Raw genomic sequence first — 19,299 nt, 5'->3', positions numbered from 1 at the left:
CCGCTGAAAGCAGAGCTGTACATCATAGTAGAGTTTGTCCTGAGTGGGTGAGATGAGTACTGCTCCAGCCCCCGCGCCCTGATGCACGAAGGCGCCGTCGAAGTAAATGACCCAACCGTCTGGTGCCTCACTTCCTGGTGAGGTGGACCGGTCTTCGCCTACTTCAAGTGCCGGGGCGTCCGTCCATTCTGCCACAAAATCAGCGAGCGCGGCTCCCTTGATGACCCTGGTAGTGCTGAACTCCAACTGGAATGCTTGCAGCTCGATGTTCCACTCAGCGACCCTTCTAGCTGAGTTGGGCCTCCTGAGCACCCTCTCCAATGGGTAGGCCGAGACGACCTTGATGGGGTGGCCCTGGAAGTAATGTCGCAGCTTGCGCGAGGCCACCAAGAGCGCGAGCAGGAGCTTCTGAGGCATGGGATATCGTGCCCTTGCGTCCCGCAACACTGTGCTGACAAAGTACACCGGGTGTTTGATGAGGGCTGGCGCGCCGTTGAGGCTCATTTCTTGCGGAAGTTGGGACGTCTCCTGAGGTGGTGGGACCCCTGACGCCTGATCGCTTGCCGGAACCTTGGTGACGTTGTCCTGCCGAGCTTGGTCTTCTGTTATCGCCGCTAAGGCTCTTGCGGCGCCTTCCTGATCTTGCGTTACTTCAGTTGTAGCTTGGCCTGGTGCTCCTCCTGAACTGCCACCAGCGCTGCGCTGGCGGAGTACGGGGTAGCGGCAAGGTAGAGTACTAGGGGCTCGAGAGGTCGTGGCGCCACCATCACCGGAGGGCTGGTCAGGTATTTCTTGAGGTCCTGAAAGGCTCAGCTGGCCTCCTGGGTCCATTCGAATGGGCCCTTCTTCTTCATCAGCTTGAAGAAGGGTAGGGCACGCTCTCCTAGCTTGGAGATGAAACGTCCCAACGCAGTTACCCGGCCAGCCAGCTTCTGCATTTCCTTAAGGGTATGCGGTGGGCTCATGTCCTCAATGGCCTTGATCTTCTCTGGGTTCGCCTCGATCCCTCTGTGAGACACGAGGAAGCCCAGCAGCTTGCCGGTGGGGACACCGAACACGCACTTCTCTGGGTTAAGCCGCAAGTTCACCCGGCGCAGGCTCGCGAAGGTCTCCTCCAGGTCTTGAATCAAGGTCCTTGCCTCCCGAGACTTTACCACAATGTCGTCGACGTAGGCCTCCATGTTTCTCCCGAGCTGCCGCCACAAGGCGATGTGCATCAGCCGCTGAAAAGTTGCACCCGCGTTGCGCAGCCCGAAGGGCATGCAGGTGGAGCAGTACACCCCACACGGGGTCAGGAAGGCTGTCTTCTCCACATCTTCTACTGCCATCTTGATCTGGTGATACCCTGAGAACGCATCCACAAAGCACAGCAGGTCGCACTAGGCGGTGGAGTCAACGATCTGATCGATGTGTGGGAGCGGGAACAGATCTTGGGGGCATGCCTTGTTGAGGTTGGTGAAGTCGACACACATCCGTTCCTTCCCGCCTTTCTTCGGCACTACGACGGGGTTCGCCAGCCACTCGGGGTACCGAACCTCGCAAATGGCACCCGCTGCTTCCAACTTGCGGGTCTCTTGAACGATGAAGGCCTGCTTCTCCGTGGACTGCTGTCTCGCCCGCTGCTTCACAGGGCGCACATTAGGGCATACCCTTAAATGATGCTGAATCACCTCTCTCGGAACTCCCACCAGCTGGTTGGGCTCCCATGCGAATATATCCTTGTTTGTGCGCAAGAACTTTACTAATGCTTCCTCTTGGCTTGGGTCGAGGCCGGCACCTATGGTAAAGGTGGCTCCTGAGGACCCGTCCTCGTTGACTGGCACCAGTTTGGTTTCCGCCTTGTCTTGTGTGAACAACTGCTTCTTCTTGGTTGGCGCGGCTCCCATGGGCTCGGGGGTACCCGCGTCGGCAGGCTGCGCCGCCGCAGTGGTCTTGAGGGCGAGCTTGAGCGCCGCCAGGGCCTCCTTGGCGTCCCCCTTGACAGTGAGGACGCCCTTGCTTCCAGGCATCTTCATGAGGTTGTAGGTCGGATGAGTCGCCGCCATGAACTGGGCCAGAGCCGGGTACCCGAAAATGGCGTTGTACGGGAGGCCGATGCGGGCAACGTCGAAGTCGACCAGCTCGGTGCGGTAGTTGTCGCGCGTGCCGAAGGTGACGGGGAGGCGGATCTGCCCCAGGGAGCGGGCGCCGCCGCCACCGACTCCTCAGAAAGGCTTGCTAAGGCTGAGCTGCTCGAGCGGCACGTGAAGAAGGCTGAAGGCTTCCACGGAAAGCAAGTTGAGGCCGGCACCGCCATCGATGAGGGTCTTGGTGATGGCCACTTTGCAGATGGTGGGCGTGCAGAGCATCGAAAGCATGCCCGAGCCGGCGGTGGTGACGGGTGGTCCTCTGAGCTGAAGGTGAGGTCGGCCTCAGGCGCAGCCCAGCCCGGCGGAGCCCCTGAGCGCTTGGAAGCAACACCAATCTGGCGGAGGAACAGCTTGATGTGGCGATCCGAAGGCGGTGCTTGAGAGCCGCCAAGCAGGGCCGCGACACGTGGTGCACCGGCGCCGCGTAGTGCGCAGTGAAGAGGTCGCAGAGTTCCTCCCAGGATGCCACCGTGGATCCGGGGAGGTTGAGCAGCCAGGCGCGTGGCTCGCCGGCGAGGGCCATGGGGAGCCAGTTGGCCATGACCTTGTCATCGCCCCCGGCCTCGAGGATGGCCTCCTCGTATGCCAGCAGGAAAGCCGACGGGTCCGCCGCGCCGTCATAGCGTGGTGGCATCTCCGGCTTGAACTTTGGTGGCCATCGCACCCGGCGTAGGGCGGGGGCCAGGGCTCGGAGCCCCCTGGCCCCGTCGTCAGCGCCGGCCGTCGGAGTCGGTAGCGGGGCGCCTGCCATGAGGGCGAAGCGCGGTGGCGGCGGAGCGTAGGTTGGCGGAGAGGAGCTACGGCGCACCCCTACCTGGCGCGCCAAATGTCGGATCACGGGTTCCGGCAAAACCCTTAAGGTTCGAACACTGGGGTGCGCGCGAAGATTTCCTCCCTACCAATCTACGCCCTAGCTCGCTAAGATCTCGCGGATGAACTCGACGAACTCGCAACGCAAAGACACAAGATTTATACTGGTTCGGGCCACCGTTGTGGTGTAATACCCTACTCCAGTGTGGTGGTGGATGGATTGCCTCTAGGGCTGATGAAGAACAGTACAAGGGGAAGAACAGCCTCCTGAGGTTGAGGTGTTCTTGTGCTCAATGTGTGGCTAAGGATTGGCTGAGGATCTAATCCAAGATGACTTGCCTCTAGTGTGGTGGCTAGTTCTACTTATATAGGCCCTGGTCCTCTCCCCAAATATTGAGCGGGAAGGGAGCCAACAACGGCCAATTCGAAAGGGGACAGCTAGTACAGCTTATCCTGACAAAAGCGGTCTTCGCCTGTGAAAGGCTCTGGTGGTGACGCCGTCTTGGGCTCCACGGTGACCTCCGTCCCGCCGTCCTGCTAGTCTTGGTCTCGTTGCACTGATATGGAAACATTTCCTTGATGCCTCGGTACTCCGCGCCTGCGCTTGCCTCCTTAGCACCAAAGAGGAAACAAGGACGCTGCGCGCGCTGGCGCCCGTCTGGTCTTGATCGTCATGGCTCACGTCACGAGAGCCTCGCGAGGTTTGCCCCGCCTTGATTTCTCCGCTCCTCGCGAGGCAGCCTGGTGAGGCCGCTCCTGAGGAGGTCTTGCGTCGTCCACCTCGCGAGGCTGGGCCCCTCGCGAGGGTCTTGAATGCCTCGCTGATGAAGATGGGCCGTGCAGGCCTGCAGCACAGCCACGCCGTGGGCCGCAGGCAGGCAAGTCTGTGGACCCTCGTTCCCAGAACGCCGACACTTGTGCCCCTCTATGACACTATGCGCCATATCTTGAGGTATACTCTCACTCCAAAGGCTGGTGATTCCCACAACATACGGAGTTCCATGTTGGATGTCTTTGTGTACCTACATCAAAAGAAGAGGGTGGTCGTTCTAGACTTCATGTTCTATGAGCTCCGTCAGTGTGTGCAAGAGAACAAGTCCTTGATCTATGCTCCGTTCATCTAGGCATTGATTGAGTCAGTCTGCCCAGCTAAGTATATTGCTCAGTACAAGACTTCTATTCCCAAGCGCAACTCCAACTGGACCCCAACTGCTCCTGCCCCATATGTGCCTCTCAAGAAGGGGCGCAACCCTAGGTCGGAGGATCGTGCCACATACACTCCTGGCATGTCCTCCACTGCACGGGTCCCTCGTGGTAAGGCCAAGTCGGTTGGTTCTGAGGCCGTTTTCATCAGAGGAGAGAAGAAGTCCCTGTTCAAGACTTTGAGCAACATGTTCAAGATGTGTCAGTCTATCCAGCGTCGTCAGATTAAGGAGATCAACAAGGAGAAGCTTGTGAGGCGTCAGCAAAAGGCAGCGAGGGCTGCAGCTGGTGAGGAGGTCGGCCCAGGGTCAGAGGACAACGAGAGTGAGGCCACAGCTCGGTCCTTTCCGATGGCAGGATAGCGTTTTGATGAGATGATGATGCTTCGAGCGCTCCTCCTCTTGTCTAGTGGGTCTGTGTGTTGTCGTTTGTCTCCTTTTTGTTGTCTTGCTGACAAAGGGGGAGAAGTGGTGGGTGTTGGTGCTCTTAGTGTGTGTTGAGATCTCAAACCTCGTGTTTATCTGCTTTGTTGGTTGTTTTTAGTTGGCTTGAGATACTCTTATTTGCTTTCCGCTTGTGTGGTTGTGAACTACTTGCTTATGCTCGTGAGACTCTAGCTTTTATATTGAACCTTATGCAATGGTCATGTCGTGCTTATTATGTTGTTTATTATGTGTCTCACGATATTTGCTCACCACACCATTTCATGAGATCTAGGCACCGTTATAGGCTTATTATGTTGATCTCATGTCTTGACACTGTTGATCTTGGGGGAGTCTCCTATGTGTGTACTTGAGGCATTCTCAAGCATTCATTTTATCTGGGCACACATATAGGGGGAGCTACCATGATCATTCATTGTCTCATGGCTATTCAAATATTCATACCCCCTATGCCATGCTCTAACCACGTTGTCATCAATGCACCAAAAAGGGGGAGATTGAAAGTGCAAGTGGCACTTAAACTATATTTTTGGTGTGATGACAATGTGGTTAGTTGAACTAATATCGGTTGCTAAAGTTTATCTCAGGATATTGGTTCCAAGTGCTTCGTGATGGAGATGTGCGACCCCCCAATTCAAAAAGGTCAAAGGCGTGGTCTACCGGCGATTCGAAGGTTTTAGTTTTTGGTTTGCTTCGAGTCGTAGGAAAGACCGCACTATTAAGAGGGGTCTGTGTGGATAAAGTTGTGTGGGAATGCCATCGCTGAACCATATACACTAGCCTACCCATTCCTACCACCTAATTCGATAGTGTGCGTGCATGTGGTACTCAGAGTGATTGCAACAGAAACTTACTGGGTACCCCCGTGCGCACGAGGTACTGCGTAACTCTCTGGGTACCCCGTGCGCATGGGGGTCTTTTGACCCCCGTGCGCATGGGGTACCGCGTAAACTCTCTGAGTACCCCGTGCGCACGGGGTGGTGTGAAAGTCTCCGAGTACCCCATGCGCACGGGGCTGACTTAGCCCGTGCGCACGGGGTCCAACGGGCAGCAACGGCCACCCCGGGACAAACACTATAAAAGCCCCCTTCTTCTTCCTCCATCCCTAACCCTAATGTCTTGTTGAGCTCCACCATTGCTACACCTCATTTTGCTCAATACTCTCAATCCCTCCACCCCAAACTTGTTCAAACTTTGGGGATTGGGAGAGCAAGACCCGATCTACATCTTGACCAAACCAAATCGCGTTCCCCGCAACATTTCTTCCCCATTGACTTGTTACTCTTGGAGCTTGGGCTCCTAGGCAGCTAGAGGTTCCTCCGGAAGCTTCCTTGCTTGTGGTGTGCTCTGGAGAAGTTTGTAAAGGTGTGGTGGTCGCCTTCAAGACCAACTCCGAGTGATTCGAGGCTCATCCGTTGGGGGTGACTCAATAGAGACTATGGTAAGCCTTCGTGGCGTTCCGCAAGTTTTGGCTCCGGCACCGCTCTAAACGGAGAGTAGCTCTTCCCCAAGGAAGAGTGAACTTCGGGATAAAATCCGCGTCCTCGCCTCACTTGTGGTTAATCCTTTCCCGCACTTTACTTTGCCTTGTATGCTTGTTGGCTTGCTAATTAGATTTTTGCCTAGCATACTTTGCTTTAACCTTGCATGTCATATAGGTTGTGTTCACCTAGTTGCATATCTAGTGAACCCTATTTATCCGCTAAACCTTAATATTGACAAGAAAGACTAAAATTTGTAGTCTCTTATTCAAACCACCACCCCCCCATTCGACCGTATCGATCCTTTTAAAAGAGCGAAAATATTTGATTGTTATTTATGGAAGCTTTTTGTGATGAAAATATTTGATACGATTTGATTGATGTCGTATATGGAAGGTAAGGATGGAAGGATTGGTGTTTATATGAAAGGGTGAGATCGATGGAAGGATGGAAAAGTTGGTTTAGTTTTTCTAGGCATGGGACGTGTGGTTCTGGTGATGCATGAATTAAAACCGGTCCTGATTTTTGGAGGAAGGGGGAAAATTGGTGGGAGGGAGTTCGCGTGGTGGGGCATATATGGATCCATGGAAGGGTGGAAACTATCGAAACCAACTAACTACATAACTAGGTACTGAACATTAGGAGTAGAAATAGATCTGAGTCGCGCCACCGCACCTTTCTGCCTCGACGCCGGTGACTCTCACGTACTGGCGGCGCCGTGACGCTGGAAAGTTTAGCGAACTCCACACATCCAAACAGACGTTGATCCATCGACCCGAACCAAGAATCAACACCGAGAGCTCGGCGAGATGATGTCACTGAAGCCCTCTGCATCCGCCGCCGCCGAAGGCTGCAGGATTGCCTCAACCCCTCGCTCCGCGCTGACGGCGAGGTGAGTTTTTGGCTTCATCCCTAACCCCATTTTCTCAATCTGCTCAAACCTGATTCGGCAAAACACGAGATCCCGCAGCTGGATTTGCGTTTATGCGTAGTTCTATTTTTAATGGCTTAACCAGGTTCGCGAGGCGATATTTGGTTGGAAGAGGCTATCAGTGGTTAATTTGCGATGGATTTTGTTCCCCGTTTGTTTTGCTAACTTCAGTCTGCGCTATTCATTATGTATCTCCTTAGGTTATGGATAGTAGCGAGTTTACTAGATCCAGCTTCATCCTACGCGTGCTACCTCTCGTGTGCTCGGGATTAGGATTTGACTATTTTTCTGCAGCCGACCGTGTAGGCTGCTATGGATCCTGTAGAGAGTCGAGGCAAATCGAACAATCTGACCAGTAGATACACTTACCATATGCTTTTAGCTGCTGTGGTATACAAAAATATGGTGGTTTGTATGTATGCTCACCTTCCCTTTTTACTGATTGCTTCTGCTTTCTTCATCAGATTAATATGTACTGTTGCTTTTGGTGCTTCGATTAGTTGCTATGAGAATAGATGGAGTTCACACATCATCATGGCAAAATTTTGAAATCTTCAGTTAGAATTTGATTGACCAAATAATCATGGTTGGTTGTTCTTGTGCAGGTCAACACCATTGCAAGTAATTAATATTTTGGGAAACTTCGTTAGAATTTGGTCTGTGTATTCGTTGTATAGCCACTTGTCCAGTACTGGGGATTCAATAGTTGGCTTTATCTTCAGTTGCTTTGTACCAGCTTCTGTCATCTTCTTAATCTTACAGAAGCCTTGGAAAGGTCGGCCTTTGCCCAACTCACAGGTTTGTGTACATATTCTTTTATTCGAGATTATGTCATATGAGAACATATCTACAATTACAACCCATGTATGTGTTACTGGATTCCCGAATAATATGAGTATTGGATGGTAAAGAGATGGACACGGTGGCGAGTGGTCAACCTCTACCTCTAGGGTGGTCCGATCTTCATTAATTGGAGGAGGAGGATGGATGAACACGAAGAACATGAAGGATAAACACGACAAATAAGAGGATAACTAGCATAGCCTCCTTGGCATAACACCCAACAAACAACACACACAAATATGCAAGAGATTGGAAGGGTGATACTGGGCAAAATGTAGGGGTGGGCCTGATCTTTACAAATTGGAGACGTATGTGAGGAAAGCACAAGCAAACAAGAGCAAAACACACTACAAGGAAAAGATTCACACCCAGACTACCTTCTCTTAACCAAAAGTCAACATAGGAGGTACATCTTGATCCAAACACCACAAACAAAATGGGAAACCAAAAGGTAGTTCATCTCAATGAGGTCTTGTATTCCTAGAGTAATGTTCTCCACAGTGAAGGTCTTGAAGTCCAATGGAGTCTTCTTCACAAGAGGGAGGCCTTGAACTCACTTCTGAGGATCCCCTTGGGGAGATAGACGAGCAAAGCTCTTTAGGTTTGTGTTCTAAACTTTGCTAATCCTAGAGTGTAGGTGGGGATGGAGTATTTAAATGGTGCGAAAAAGGGAAAGATACATGGGCCTAGGCCGACCATTTCACGCAGGCAAGCCCAGAGGCCCAGTGGTGGTGGCGGCGGCGGGGTAGTCCCATGGTATCCAGAAGCAGTGCCGTTTGCTAGGGATTTGGGGTTACTTCTTCTCCTTTGACTCCTCGCTCCATGATCAATGCCATCACACCTGATTCCAGATTGAGGTAGTAGCCATGTCTCATACAAATGCATAGGGAGCTCAAAGAGGAGAGAAGTCGTCTCAGTTTGTATGTCGTGTGTCCACTTGGACTGGAGGAAGATCGTCATCACCATGAAAGGGGGCAAGGTCGGTGATGTTGAATGTATTTCTCATCGAGTATTTCTCCAAAGGTAGGTCGATTATATGCATTGTTTTGATATGTTGGAGGACCTCCAAGGGACCATCGACACGAGAAAGTAGCTTGGCCTTGCTTTCTTACGAGAAACAATCCTTGTGAGGATGCACCCAAACGTCGTTGGAGGCTGGACAAGGCAAGACCTTTCGTCATTGCGGTCTGTAGTTGGTAGCACCTCCTCACCTGCTCGTTTGGTGAGGACGATGGTGTGTGTGTGCGTGTGTCCCTCCTCCTGGGAGGTTGTACCTGTACTGCTGTTCTCTTCCTGTTCAATGAAATGAAATGCAAAATCTTTTGCGTTTTCTCGAAAAGGATGAACCCAAACAAGGTCGTTTGTGTGGAAAATCATCGGCTTCTTGTTGGTTTTGATCTTGTCGGCGTGGCGTTGGACTTGGCGCTCAATGGTGAGCCTTGTTTCCTCGTGTACCGTCTTCATGAACATGGCACGTGTACGTCCATGTTAGTTCGTATTGTGGAGGTAGTGGAAGAATGTCCAACCACGGTTGAGGGTCATAGACAACTTTGAACGGGGACTTGGGGGTTGTCGAGTTTTGAGCACGGTTATAGGTCAAGTTCGCACTGGATAAGCTTTCTCCCCCATTAGCGCAAATTCTTCTTGATGAGCAGTCGAAGGAGGGTGGACAAAGTTTGATCGACCACCTCTGTTTGGTTGTCCGTTTGTGAATGGTAGGTGAACGGGAAGAGAACCTTGATGCTGAGCTTGGGACATAATGTCTTCCAAAAGTAGCTGAGGAACTTGACGTCGCGGTCGTTGACGATGGACTTGAACCCCAGGCAATCGAAAAATTCCCCCTTGTCTAGTAGCTCCTTGCATTGATGTTGTATCTCCTTTGTTTCGTCATGTTTGAGGCAGTATAGAGGATCGTTCAGAAGTGGAGCATCGGGAATGAAGTCAACCCGTTGCCCGATGGTGTCTCCGATGGGAAAAAACCTGCGAATTCCTACAAAACATGTGACATGGAACTAGGAAGAGCATGTGAGGTGTTAGATGATGTGACTTCATCCTTGTATGCAAGAACATAGTGAAGCATCGATGGGTTCTCGCTCACTTCCCTCAAATCGAATTTTGTGGCTAGGAGAAACATGTCCTCAGTAGCACTCAACATGGAGACACTCATATTGGGCTTGTGGTGGTCACTCTCATGTGGGTGGCTCGCTTTCTTATTTGACTCTCCAATATCCTTGGACAACCTTGCCTAAGATTGAGTGTTGTCGGTAGTGACTTGTTTTGGAGACATGTGGTGGAGGACATATTCCGTGGCCTTCCTTTTGAAGCTATAGTAATTGGTGCTACCATTGTGAATAACGCCACGGTCAAATTGCCATGGGGTCCCAAGAGAAGGTGGCAAACCGTCAGGGGCACCACATCACACTCCACTTTGTCCTCATATGCGTCAATCTTCAAATATACTTCCACAGGGTGCTCAACCTTGATGGCGCCATTGTTGAAGCCATTGGATCTTGTACGGCCGAGGGTGACGCATGTACTTGAGGTGCAACTTGGAGCAAGTTCCTCACTTGCCAAGTTACGACAACTTCGTAATCAATGATTGCTTTGATTGATATCCATTTCCCCCCGCTTTTGTGTGAAAGTGGTTGCATCATTGGTTGAAATCATCATATTGATGGGTCAAGATCTTTGATACAACAAGAGTGGGGCTTGGATCAATGTTGTGAAACACTCGGTCTTCTTCTTGCTTGTTGGTGTTTAGCAATATTTTGCAAATCTTCTGGTTCTCCTTCACTCATTGATATTCCCCATTTTCATCGTTCACCATACTCTGCTTGGTGGGGGCACTCAAACTACCTGTGGCTACGACCTTTTCTTGTGAAGCATTCGATGTTGCTTGTTTTGTCAGTAGAGTCCCTTGGAGGATTAGCACTTGGGGGGGGGGGGGGGGTTGGTTGGGCTTATTTTTAGCTTTTGCACTTTGGCTTAGAAGCCAAAAAGTACCTACTTATGGGCCTTTGGCTTTGGCTTATGACATAATAAGCCCAACCAAACACCTTGGTGTGGTACGAAGCTTGTAGGTGTCGACTTGATGTGGTCGTTGGTGCCTTGGAGCTTGAAGGAACACCACTTGGAGGTGTATGCCCATGGGTATGGCACCACACTTGAAGTTTCTTGAGGGTTAGAGGTGAAGTTCCTTAAGGTGGAGAACTTGGAGTATCTGTTATCTTCTTGGACTTGTCTCTCCGCCTTCGTTGCTTGGTGGACTAACTCAAGCAAGTTGTTGTATGGTTGGAAGTCCGTGATCCTCTTGCTGGGATGATTGAGTCCATCAAGAAAACAAGCCATCATTTGTTCATTGGACTCCTTGACATTGGTAGAGATCATCACGGTTTCCATCATTTGACGGTCGTGGACCCTTGCTTGAGCACTTGGAGCTTCTTGAATAGATCACAAGCATGGTGCGTGGGTATGAATCTCGCTTGTGCATGACTTGCTCCATTGCATCCCAATTGTCAATGGGGAACGCTAAACAACGGTACATCCATTAACACTGCCAAAACTCAACAAATTGCTCAAAATTAGGTATGGTTATTTTCATGGGGAATTTCAAAATGAGAACTAAAACAAAATTAGGCTAGAAAGGTGAGGGCTCCAAAATCATGGCAACCTTGCTCATGATACCAAATGATATGGGGCAAGCCGTTAGGGTGGCCTGATCTTCACGATTGTACGGCTTGCCCGATCTTCATGATTGTAGGTGGTTGATAGTGAACAAGAAGAACAAGGGGTAAATGAAGGGAAACACACTCAAGGATAAGGTTCACAACCAAATACCTCTCAATCACAAGGTCAATACAAGGGAACCTCAAGATCCAACAAGAAAGGAAATAATACATAGATAGTTCGTCCCTAAATCTTTATGAGAGATTGAAGGCTTGAGAGACAGTCTTCCCAACTTCAAAGAAAGAGTTCTTGATTTCCCATGGGAATCTTCTACAATGGAGGTCTTATCACCCCAATGGAGTCTTCTTCCCAAGGGAGGCCTTGGTCTCCTTGAGGAGAGGGTAGATTGGGCAAAGCTCTCAAGTTCTTAGTGTATACTTTCCTAACCCTAGATATGAGGAGTACGGATTGTATAGTCTAGGCGTAGAGAGGTAAGTGGGTGGGGAAAGTTGCATGGGCCCGTGGGTCGTGGCCTTTCTCACTACGCGTAGGCAGGTTGGCAGTTCTGGGGTTGTCTGACCCATGGATTACGGGGTATCCAGGACCGGACGACCGAGGGGATCCAAGACGGCACCGTGGTGAGCAAGGAGTAAAGATGGTGATGGAAGGGATTCGAGAAGACGGTTTGGGGATTTTTCCCTCCCGGGCGAACCTCCTGGGAAGCCATCCCGGGTACCCCACACGGGATGGGAGAAAGAGTTCCGCCTGGCGGTACAAAGGCGGGTTGGGCCTACAGACGAAGTGTGGAGCGGAAGCGATGAGGCTTGACTTTGGGCGGCCTACCAATGACGTCCTGTCCTTAGGTGGTCATCAACAGTGTTGCTGGACAACCCACATGAGCACGCCACAGGGTGGCATTGTAGCAGGCTATGGGCGCTAGGGGGTACCTTCGGTGGACGGAGGTGAAGGGAGAGATTCTCCCCCTTCTCTTTGAATCGCCTTCCTCGCCCGTGTTGTATAAATAGGGGAGGATCGGGACCGCAGAAGGGTCAATTCTTTCATCTTGTAACAGACACATTGTAGCTCTTTACCGTTGCAATACAAAACAAAGCAGGAGTAGGGTATTACACCAAGAAGATGGCTCGAACCTGGGTAGTTCTCTCTGTTCATCTGTAGTTCATCCTCTACATTTCATCCATGACTTAGGATTACTGGACGTGTTCAGTCCGTGGCTGAACTCTCAAATAGTTGCTCACAACTCATATGTAGGTTCTTAGAAACCGACATTTGGCGCGCCAGGTAGGGGACCGAGACGTCTAGCTCTTGCATCGGCACCGTCCGCGACGACTGTTCTTCTCAGGGCCTCAAGCACGCCTTGACTCATGGCGTTGAGGCACTCCGGGGCATCCATGCCCCCAATGACTAGCCGGGAGGTGCGTTCTTTGGCGCAGCGCCGACACCAGGACGCCGTTGCTGCCGCTCAGCAGGCGCCTCCTCCTACCCCGCTGGCGGAGGAGGTCCACCACCCTGACCAGGACCACGAGGGGGATGCGGAGCAAAACGGCGGAGGTGCCGTTGGCCACGGTGCGAATGTCGATCATGGCCGAGCTGTCGCTCCCCCACGGCAAGAGCGGACTCGCGTTTCGGTTGTTCCGTCGGCGACCACGATACGCACCATCTACACGCCGGCTGCGGCACTGATGGCGGCGCGCGAGCTCCAGCAGTACCCCCCGCCGGAGGCCGAGCTCGGCCCCTGGCTCGGACGGATCGCGTATTTGCTTGGCATCGCCGGCCAGAAGCGGCTGGGCTCGCAAACGCCATCACGTCAGCACCGCGAGCGGTCGCGGGTCCCGGAGCACACACCGCCTCCTCAGCACCCTCAAGACCGCGAGCCGCGCCCGGCCCGCGGACGTCCGGTAGGGGCGGCATGCCAATCTGTGGCCTCTTCCCCCAGAGAAGACAAGGAGCGACGACCGCCGGCTCATCACCCGGCAGAAGACGCCCGTGTTGCCATAGAGCGCCGGCGAGAGCGGCAAGATAGATTCGTCCAAGAGATGGCGGAGGCGGGGCGCCCTGCGTCGGGCCCTAGGCTGTGCCGATAGGCGCAACATGCCAAGCATTGAACCCCGAACTTCGTGAAGTGATTTGGCCCCCGCGGTTCAAGCTAGATTTGTCGTCACTGTATGATGGCTGGACCGACCCCGTTGAGTTCCTCCAAAACTATACCACGGTGATCCAGGCAGCTCACGGTCATGCGGACGCCATGGTCAATTGGTCCCCATGGCTCTCAAAGACTCGACGCATTCGTGGCTCATGAATCTCCCACCGAACTCCATTGGGACTTGGGGATGAGCTGTGCGAGCGCTTCATTTCCAACTTCAAAGGAACATGCGATCGGCCATCCACGATCGCTAACTTGAACGCCATCCGACAGAAGGAGGGCGAGACGCTGCGCGGGTTCATCCAGCGTTTCAGCCAGGTTCGCAACAAGATTCCCCGCAACGGGGTCGCGGACCCTAAGATGTGCAAGAAGATGGCGGTCCATGACGTTCGCACGACAATGCAGCTCTATGAGCTGGCGGACAAGTGCGCCAGGGCGGCCGAGGCCCGAAACCGATCTTCGTTGACAGCCGATCGGGAGGCCGGGCCCTCCCGCGACAAGAAGGTCCAGAAGTGCAAATTGCCCGGGGTCTTCGCGGCGGAACCCGTATGGAAGTGCCAGAAGGAGGAGGTAACTTCTGACGACTTGGGCGACGACGGCCCGTACTGTGCCTTACATAGCTCACGCATGCACGACATGACCAAGTGTCCTGAGATCAAGAAGATGGCGGAAGACCACCAGAAAGAGTGGCGTGAGCTGAGGCGTGGCAAAGGAAGATGGGAAGGAGGCCGCGGGGAAGGGCGCATTGGTCAATGTGGAGGCCAGCGTGAACACTTTCCTCGAGGACGCGTGAAGACAGAGGACGGCAAGACCGGGGACAACCCGGACTCTTCGACAAGAATAGCGGCGGGGGCTTTCAGGAGCCCAAAGTGGTTGCGTGCTTTCATGGCGGGGCCCAAACTTGTCACTCGAACCGATGCTTCAAGCACCTCGCTCGGGAGGTTTGTGCTGCTCTTCCCGGAGGGAAAGCGGCCAAGCCCTTGAAGTGGTCCGGGGTCTCGGTGACGTTCGACCTCGCGGATCACCCCATGAATGCGAAGACTGTAGGGATTGTACCAATCGTGGTGTCCCCCACTATTCATAACATCAAGGTCACGAAAACCCTCATCGACGGTGGAGCCGGGCTGAACGTCATATCCCCATCCAGAAGACAGTTTGGGGATTTTTCCCTCCTGGGCGAACCTCCCGGGAAGCCATCCTGGGTTCCACACGGGATGGGAGAAAGAGTATTGCCTGGCGGTACAAAGGCGGGCTGGGTCTACGGACGAAGCGTGGAGCGGAAGTGATGAGGCTTGACTTTGGGCGGTCTACCAATTACGTCCTGTCCTTAGGTGGTCATCAACAGTGTTGCTGGACAACCCACATGAGCACACCACTGGGTGGCACTGTAGCAGGCTACAGGCGCTAGGGGGTACCTTCAGTGGACGGAGGTAAAGGGAGAGATTATCTCCCTTCTCTTCGAACCGCCTTCCTCCCTCTCCCGCGTTGTATAAATAGGGGAGGATCGGGACTGCAGGAGGGTTGATTCTTTCATTTTGTAACATTGTAGTTCTCTACCATTGCAATACAAAACAAAGCAGGAGTAGGGTATTTCACCAAGAAGGTGGCTCGATGCTGGACGTGTTCAGTCCCTGGCCGAACTCTCAAAGAGTTGTTGGTCGCAGCTCATATGTAGGTTCTTAGAAACCGATAGGGGTGGATGTTCGGAAGTTCTCAGGCGGATGGTTCGAAGTTCCGAGATTTCTATGGCTTGCAGCTGGGCGCAGAAGGTCCGGGCTGAAGTTCCAAGGAGATAGGTCCGGAAGTTTCAGACTGGCGAGCGTTAGCGTATGGTCTTCCCCTAAAGTTTTGGGGTGGATGGTCTAGAAATTCCAGGGTTCCAGAGGCCTTTTCCTTGTATATTCCGGCAACGCCTTGTCCACTTATTCTTCTCAAGCGCCTTGTTCCATGGTGTGGTTCTTCCTCGATGCTTCTTCGGCGTCATTGCCGTTGTACCTAAGCGCACGGTGTTCTGGATTGAGGTAGTAACCTTGTCTTATTCAAATGCATAGGGAGCTCATAGAGGAGTGAAGTCACTTCGGTTTGGATGGCGCACACGTGCTCGATTCATAGGTCCACTTGGGCTTGTCAGTGAGTCCATGGGATGCTCCAGATCACAAATGGTGAGGGGTAAGCTCTAGGGTGGCTCGATCTTCATAGGAGGGAAGAACGCGAAGAACATGGGGATGATCACGAGGAACATGTAGCCTTCCCGACATAACACCCAACCAACAACGTGCACAAGTGCAAGAGATTGGAAGGGGAAACCCAAGGCAACAAACTCTTGCGTCAGTCTTTCCAAACTATACGAAATGAGCATGTTTTCTCACAAACACAAGGGAAAGCAAGAGCATAGCTGGAGTGATACGGGGCAAACCGCAGGGGTGGGGTGGCCCAATCTTCACGAATTGGAGGTGGATTTGAGGATGAACACATAGAAAATACGGGGAATCACTAGCAATTAGAATAGGGGAACAAGGGAAAGATACTCAAGCCAGCATACGCATCTCACATCCACGAATCAATACAAGAGGTGCACTTGGATCCAACAACGTCCAAAGTAAAAGAAGTAACAAAGAAAGATAGTTCATCCCCAATCCTAAGATATGAAGGTCTTGATATTCCAAGAGGAATCTTCTCCACTTGGTGGTCTTGTGCTCCTCGGAGTCTTCACCTCTCAAGGTGGCCTTGGTTCTCCATGGAGGAGCCTCTCCTCAAGGGTGATCTCACAAAGGGGGTAAGTTAACAAAGCTCTTGTCTATTCTTATCTTTTGCTAACCATAGAGAGGTTGGGATGGGGCATATATACTCTCCCACAAAGGGGTAAGCCGGGAAAGGAGAAATACATGGGCGGTGGACCAAAACCTGCGCGCATACAATTGCCCAGAGGCTCTGGCCGCTAGGTCGAGCATGAGTCCATGTGGCATGGTCGGTCGGTAGGGTCGTTGCTCCAGGGTCTGAATGTTCTGGGTGATTGCCCGGAGGCTTCGACTGCTCGGTGAAGGCGTGTAGCCTGGAGGCTCCGGGCGCTTCGACTTAGGGCCGGAGTGTTCGGGAGGGGGGGGAGGTGGTCTCCCGGTGTTCACAAGCCTGGAGGCTTCGGGCCATTTTGGTCGTAGGCTCAGTCTGACAGAGCCACTTTGCCCTCTTCGTGCACTTCTTCCTCAACTCCCATATCTCATGGATGGTGTAGAAGGTCTCCTGGTGTTCTCGGCTACAACCCGGAGGCTCTGGGTCATTCTGGTCGTAGGCTCTGGCTGACTGGCTGAGCCACTTTGCCCTCTTTGTGCGCTTCTTCCTCTGCTTCCATGCTTCTCTTGCGGATGGTATAGACACTCTCTTGTGACAGGACCTCTTCCGTTGCACGTACGTCGTTCGGCTCAAACATAAAGGTGCAAAGGGGACGAGTGTCAAGTAATATACCATCCTCGAAAATAGCGGATAGACAGATTCACTTTGTCTGTATGATGCGCTTGTCTCTTGATGATGGCCACTTTCCATGGCGATGTCAGTAGGATGCCCCAAACCATGGAGATCCCCCCTATCCGAGGATACTGAGGTACTCCACGAAGCCTTCACCTAGAGCGATGGTCTTGTTCTCCATGAGGAGCCATCACCTCGAGGGTGGCCTTGGACATCTTCTCACGCACAAAGGACAAGATTTACCTTTGTACGTGTGATGCGCGTGTCCCTTGAGGATGAGCACTTGCTATGGATATTCTTCCCCCATCCACGAATATGGAGATACTCAGTTGAGTCTTCACCTATAGAGGTGACCTTGTCCTCCATGAGGAGCCATCACCACGAGGGTGGCCTTGGACATCTTCCCTACAAGGTAGAGGTTTTGAACTCCATGGGAGTCTTCTCGTTCCCACAAAGGAAGGGTAAAGGAGTTTAGCTCTCTTCAATCTTTAGTCTATGCTTAGCTAACCCTAGAGAAGAGGTGGGAGAGGAGTTTATATAGTTCGTCCCACGAAGGGTTAAGTTGGGGGCAAAAAGGGGAAAGGTATACATGGGCGTTTTGCCTCTCACTATGCATAGGCAGACGGGCCCATAGATCCAGGGGCTCGGAGTTCTGAGGGGATACCCCGGAGATCTGGGGTATCCAGAGACGTGGCTGGCAAGTGCCTTCTTCTTGGAGACCGTCTATGCTTCTGGATCCTCGCCTGCCAGTCCTCCATGGTTCTGCCTTCTCTTCCATGCTCCCCTCTTGGATGGTGTGGTAACTCTCATGTGCATGACTTCTTGCTACACTTTTGACATTTGGCTCCAACCTAAATCTGCACAAGGCGGGAGTGTCAAATAGTATGCCATCATCGAGAGAACCAAGTAGACAAGTGTAAAAGAGAAGATGCACCTTTGTAATCATGGTACGTGTGTCATTTGGTGATGAAGCTCTTGACATGTTCTGCCCATGGTTCGCCCAGTATGACAAGGTCTGTTGGCTGCCGACACATTTGCGAAATAGAACCTTGTAATTTACAAAAAATCAACCCGCACTAGTGTAAGTGTACTATTCTTATTGTCCGAGAATATTGCAGGCCCTATATGAATTGTAGCACTAGATATGTTGTCTGCTGCGATTTCTGTATTTTATTCAGTATTTCTTTTTGCATGGTGTATTTCAGATTGTTCCTACAGTTGTCAATGGCGGAGTTCTGGCATTATACTTCGTGTTGTGGGCTAAAGGACTCCTTGCTTGCAGACCACTAGTGTAAGTGTACTATTCTTTGAGCACAATTATATGTTGTATAATGTAAGAACGACTCCTGTCTACTCACCGAATTTCCCCACCTATTTCTTTCTGCGCTCCAGTCCACTAACCAAATTTCTCTCTAAATATCACTCACCTACGTTCATTTGATTTCTGTATCTACTATTATGCAAACCATACTTTGAACCAATGGCTTTTTGGTCAAACAAGAAAATGAAATGATTTTTTTTCTAGAACGCGCAGGAGAGCTGCGTATCATTCCATTATGATAGAGAAAAGAACAGAGAGGGGGGCAGGAAGACCCCTGCCCCAACTACACCAAACACACACGGCACACCCACACACCCTGAAGAAACTAGAAAAGAAATGCCACACAAACAGAAACACATGACTGGCACGCCCAGGGGTGGACCACGAGTCCATGGTGAGCGACCTAAAGAGCAAGCTTACGGAGTCCCCGGGCACCAGCTGAACACCACAGCGCACTCTCATTTGTCACCGCCTGTAAAACCAAGAAGACACACGGGCTAGCTCCATTAAACACACAATCATTTGTATGCTTCCAAATCTCCCAAGCACCTAAGATGATGAGAGAATTAAGCCCTTTCTGGAATTCCTTAGGGACTTCTCTGCTAGCATTAAACCACCAGTTCGAGAAGCGAACTGCAGTAAGCTGGGGCGAATGGGCAGCCAAGCAGAATTGATGTCCAAACCTGCTGAGCCAAAACGCAAGACACAAGGATGTGTTGGATTGACTCTTCCGCCTGATCACAAAGAGGGCAGGCTGCAGGGTGTGGCAGTCCTCTCCTGGCAAGGCGATCAGTGGTCCAGCAACGGTTATTAACGGCAAGCCAAATAAAAAACTTACAACGCAAAAGA

General features: G+C 51.9%; 1 protein-coding gene across 3 annotated transcripts in view; it reads left to right on the top strand.

The window, feature by feature from the left end:
* The first annotated feature begins 6,562 nt into the window (after positions 1–6,562).
* Positions 6,563–19,299, top strand: part of LOC109735991 (uncharacterized) — a 28,771-nt gene continuing 16,034 nt past the window's right edge. For 2 of the 3 annotated variants that reach the window (XR_012202193.1, XM_020295199.4), the window contains exons 1-3: positions 6,563–6,958; positions 7,603–7,795; positions 18,335–18,420. Coding sequence is in view for 2 of the 3 variants with exons in the window: in XM_020295199.4 (XP_020150788.1) it covers positions 6,876–6,958; positions 7,603–7,795; positions 18,335–18,420 (362 nt within the window). In the remaining variant the exon portion in view is untranslated. The remainder of the gene's footprint in view (positions 6,959–7,602; positions 7,796–18,334; positions 18,421–19,299) is intronic. The other variant, XM_020295198.4, reaches the window with a different exon arrangement.

Source organism: Aegilops tauschii, chromosome 2 (assembly GCF_002575655.3).
Source record: "Aegilops tauschii subsp. strangulata cultivar AL8/78 chromosome 2, Aet v6.0, whole genome shotgun sequence".
Lineage (NCBI taxonomy): Eukaryota > Viridiplantae > Streptophyta > Magnoliopsida > Poales > Poaceae > Aegilops > Aegilops tauschii.
The sequence above is the reverse complement of the archived record's forward strand: the minus strand, read 5'-3'. Positions and strand labels throughout refer to the sequence as shown.